This window comes from Scomber scombrus, chromosome 2, assembly GCF_963691925.1.
Source record: "Scomber scombrus chromosome 2, fScoSco1.1, whole genome shotgun sequence".
Classification (NCBI taxonomy): domain Eukaryota; kingdom Metazoa; phylum Chordata; class Actinopteri; order Scombriformes; family Scombridae; genus Scomber; species Scomber scombrus.
Window position 1 is genome coordinate 18,753,695 of NC_084971.1, and position 4,874 is coordinate 18,758,568.

The 4,874-nt window shown below is 36.8% G+C and overlaps 1 protein-coding gene across 1 annotated transcript; it reads left to right on the forward strand.

Moving 5' to 3' along the window:
- Nucleotides 1-4,209, forward strand: LOC133986060 (intelectin-like). Its single transcript, XM_062425840.1, has 8 exons — nucleotides 1-88; nucleotides 1,825-1,896; nucleotides 1,988-2,077; nucleotides 2,310-2,557; nucleotides 2,797-2,955; nucleotides 3,040-3,157; nucleotides 3,863-3,966; nucleotides 4,057-4,209. The coding sequence occupies exons 1-8, from the start codon at nucleotides 1-3 to the stop codon at nucleotides 4,207-4,209; spliced, it is 1,032 nt and encodes a 343-aa protein (XP_062281824.1).
- Nucleotides 4,210-4,874: the final 665 nt, after the last annotated feature.

The following is a 4,874-nucleotide window of genomic DNA, read 5'->3' on the forward strand; positions in this document are numbered from 1 at the left end:
ATGAACAGGAACATGTGCTCAGGCCTGCTGCCAAACAGAACAATGGAAAGGGTGGAAGATATCAAGAGTAGCAGGCAATCAGTTGAGGGTGAGTTCCGGTGAAAATGGGTGGGTCCATTTTTAGTAAATAGAAAAGGATTGAGGACTTGGACTTTTTACAACAATCCTTATCTGTGTCAAGAGACGTCAACCAAGACTTATAAATAAGGACACACAGCTGTTGTGAATTAAAGTATGATCGAGCATTGACTACATCACATCTTACTGCTATCAATACAGGTAGGAAATAGATGCTTCAAAAACTTGATGCTAGTTCTGAAACTTGTCCTATATTTTAATTTAATATCTCAGCAAAAAATACACAAATGTAAAAGTGGAAAGGAGGTTACATTGATGATCAGCAAGAACAATATTTAATACTGGGAGAAAGGTACGCTGGACATTTCTAAATTTAGGTAGATCTGTTTGAATGATTTTGTGTTTGCATGGAACAGTGGATACCAATTTCTGATAAGGTGTGATTTTTAAAGGGTTCAAAAACTATAATTACAATAATGGATGTATTAATGTAATTACGTTAAATTATAAGCCATTATTAGAATCAAATGTTGGGTTGCCAGGTTGTGGGAAATCCTCCACCAGTGTTAAACATTGATATTTGTTTTAGTTATCTAAAGGATAGGTTCACAATTTTTCCTGACAAAAACAAAAAATCTTAAAACAAACAGGTGCTCATATGACAATGTAATTAAACTATAATCACTCAATTTTACTGTCCATTGGAGGATTTATTTGTAATGTAAGTGATGGGTAACAAAATCCACAGTCCTCATTTTGAACAAAATTGTTAGAAAAACTTTATCTGAAGCTGGAGTTAGGCCAGATCAAGTGGATATCTCCCAAAGGGTGTCCTTTTAGTACAAAATGTGCTCTTTCTGTTTCTCTGTCAAGCGGCAATGAAAGGATAGTGTCAAAAAGGACATTGGTGATAAACAAGGCTGCAACTTTGGAAGATTTTCGTTTCAACTGGTTGATTTGGATGACTGGAGCTTCATATTACCTTTAGATAAACATCTGAATACATTTGATGAACAGGAGAAATGTTTATAGCAAGCAAAACTGTCATTTGGGCACCTGAATATTGTTTTAAGGCAGGCAGAACAAACTGTGAAATGATCCCTGGAAGAGACTGTTTGACCACTTTCTTCTGGAAATGAGTTGCAGGGCATGTGGCCCAAAATCAATTCATGATCACGTTATTAACATTTTGAACCATACTTGATAGATTGTTGAAAGGACCCTTTATTAGTGATTTATTAGCATTTATAACTCTAGGCAACATTTACTGGTTGTTTATTTAAACATTATAATTCATTAATAAAAATAAATATTTATAACTACATACATGATCACTTATTAGAGTGACTCATAAGCAGTTATTAATGGTGTACTAACATTTTTAATCATATTGCTATCATAAAGAACCACACATTTATGGACAGACAATGCAAACGTTTTGTATGCCTTGACAACAAGTTAGCCAGACACCTGCAGTTGTAAATGTTAATAAGTTACTTATGAAGAGCCACCAGCTGTGGTGTATTTTCTGTCCATAAAGGATAAAAACTCAACAAATGCTCTCAAGGACTTCAATTTCAGACTGCAGCAGTAAGTCTGACTTCTGTGCTGAATTTAAGAGCTAGATGAAAATACAAAGGAGTGTTGGTACTGGAAGAGGATTTCCTACAAATGAATAATATACTCTAATAGCTACAAAAGTTGGTTCTTTGATGTTTAAATGTATTTATTCTGTTTTTTTCACAGACATGTTATATCATATTCTTTTGCTGTTGGTGGTTTTGGTGTCAGTGGAGCATGAGTCCTTTGCAGCACCAGGTAAATACAACACATGATAGCCTATTTGTTACATATGCTCATGCACTGTTCTTTGCAACAGTACATCACTGCTATTTAACTTTATTTTCAGTAAATGAGGAGTTGGAGAAACTGAGGAATAGATACGGTTATGTTGCAAGGAGCTGTAAAGAGATGAAGGACAGATATCATGAACATGAAGGTAAGCTGGCATTACCTGCAGGAGAAATTTATCAATGCAGTACTTGAAATAAATAGATTTCCAATGCAAAGGAAAATTAAGCTTCTAATTGAAGTTTGATTAATTAAATGTGTGTGCAGTCCACTCAAACAAACACATTCTGTTCAAATAGTTTGTTGTACAACTAAACAGCAGATGGGTAATAAATCAAAGCAGAGGACCTATATTTAAACCTTTCTTATAATATTTTCAGATGGGTTGTACTTCCTGACCACTGCTAATGGCATGGTCTATCAGACTTTCTGTGATATGACCACTGCGGGAGGTGGCTGGACTCTAGTGGCAAGTGTCCATGAGAACAGCGTTTATGGAAAATGCACGGTGGGCGACCGCTGGTCCAGCCAGCAGGGTAACAATGCTAACATACCAGATGGGGACGGGAACTGGTCCAATAGAAACACCTTTGGAACAGCAGAGAGCGCCACTTCAGATGATTTTAAGGTACCTGCACAGACACTGTCTGCAAGCCAGATAATCTACTTCACCTAAGAGACACATGGACTCAGTTTGTATGACTCATTAGTCAATAGTTGGTCAGATAACAGTGTTTTCTACTGTGTTAGTGTCTATTCACTCTCAGAGGTACAACAATGATCACTGTCTGTCATTTCCTCATTTAAACACTGAAATATGATCCAAAGCACAATTAGAGTTGTGATAATAGTATTGCATTTTCACAGAATCCAGGTTACTATGATATAGTAGCAGAAGACATGTCTGTGTGGCACGTTCCCAACACCTTCCCACTGGAGCACTGGAACCTGGCAGCCATCCTCCGCTATCACACTAACAACCGCTTCCTCCGTCTGTACGGGGGGAACCTCTTTAAGCTCTTCAAGGTAACTTGGTCAGCAAGGAATTATTTGTAAAGTAATGTTAAACTACAGGAACTTCTAACTCTTTATAACATGCATTTGCTTTAGCGATATCCAGTGAGATACAACGTTGGCTCGTGCAGCAACAGAGGGCCAGCTATTCCCATTGTGTATGATCATGGAGACAGAGAGTCCACCAGAAACCTATATGGAGCAAATTCAAGAAGTAAGGAGCTTATCTGTAGAGAAGCTGTTTCACCATCATTATTGTGTATCAATTGTTGTTACATTTATTTATAGGAGAAAAAGAGATTAAGTCGAATCAGGCAAAGCAAATAATTTATTTAAATCATCTCTCTGCTTTCCACCAGCTGCCATTTTGTTAGATATTTCAGTGGATGGTTTTCAGAGGCAGTAGAAGTGAGCTTTTGAGACACAGACGAGTAAAAGTTTGAATAATAATAATAGTAAAGTTTAAATTGGGGGCCTAAAGTAACAAAACATTTGTAAAACTTTGGAACCATTCATATGTAATTACATTTTCCTACAGTTCATTGCATTCATTGTATTTATCAAAGGAATAGTTTAGGAAAACATGCTTGGTTTCTTGTTGAGAGTGAGATGAGAAAGTTGATACCATTAATATCAGAGTATGGGAGTGTAGACAGGAAATTATTAGCCTAGCTTAGCATAAAGACTTGAAACAGGGGGAAGCAGCTGGCCTAGCTCTCATCAAAGTTTTTAAATGAAAGTTTTCATCTATTTTGTTTAACTGGTACAAAGAGCAATGAGCAGTACACCTTTGGTTGATGGTGAATCTTGAATTATAAAATTGTTAGGCAGCTAAAACAAGTTATTTTATGACAGTTATCAGAAATGGTTCCCGTGTTTAACAAAGTAGTAATTCAGTTTCTTTTCTGTTTTATGAAAGGGGAGTTTGAACCAGGTTTCATCACCTTCAGAGCAATAAATAATGAACGTGCAGCCATGGCTATCTGCTCCGGAGTTAAACCAACTGGATGCCACACTGAACATGTGGGTCTGAATCCATCATTGTATTTCTGCATTATATAATCTATGTGTAATGTTATACAGTGCATCCATATTGTTTGTTTATGTCTCCAGTACTGCATAGGAGGAGGTGGATACTTCGCTGAAGGAAACCCTAGACAGTGTGGAGACTTCCCATCATTTGACTGGGACGGAGTGGGACAGTCACAAGGTTGGAGTGCTTCCAAAGAGATGACTGAAGCGGCTGTTTTACTGTTCTACCGCTGATGGCAAAACCACATCATAGCTATCAGAAAATTACATTTTTAACATGGATAAAAAACATGGACTCCAGGAATCCATGTACAAGCTTTTTCCTATCTGATGACCCAATGAAGAGGACAACATCAACTATCTGTGTTGGTAGCAACTAGAACGTGCTTAATGTCCTGCTGATCGCATTCTTCAGGCATGTTATCAGTCTATCCATAAATCCCTTTTTTCTCAATGCTGTAATTTGTTTTTTTCTGTCTATTCTGTACTCACAATATCTACTGTATATCTGTCCATCCTGAGCAAGAGACCCCTCCTCTGTTGTTCTGCTTGAGGTTTCTTCCATTTTTTGCCATTAAATGTTTTTGTTTCCTTATATAAATCAAGTGTCTAATGATGAAGTTATTCTGTACAGACTGTAAAGCCTCCCTTAATTTGCAAATTTTAAATTTGTGATATTAGGCTATACAAATAAAATTGACTTAAGTTGACTCTATAATAACATCACACTAGTGTCTCATTTGTTCAACAACTCGTATGGCTGCCACAGGGCTTGAATGTCCATCTCACTCCAGTCTGGACTCAAGTATCCATAATATAACAATTGAATGGATTAGTAGCAAGTATTTACAGCAGCAGGACTTTTTATGTAAGATTGACTGAAACTAAAGAACAATGCT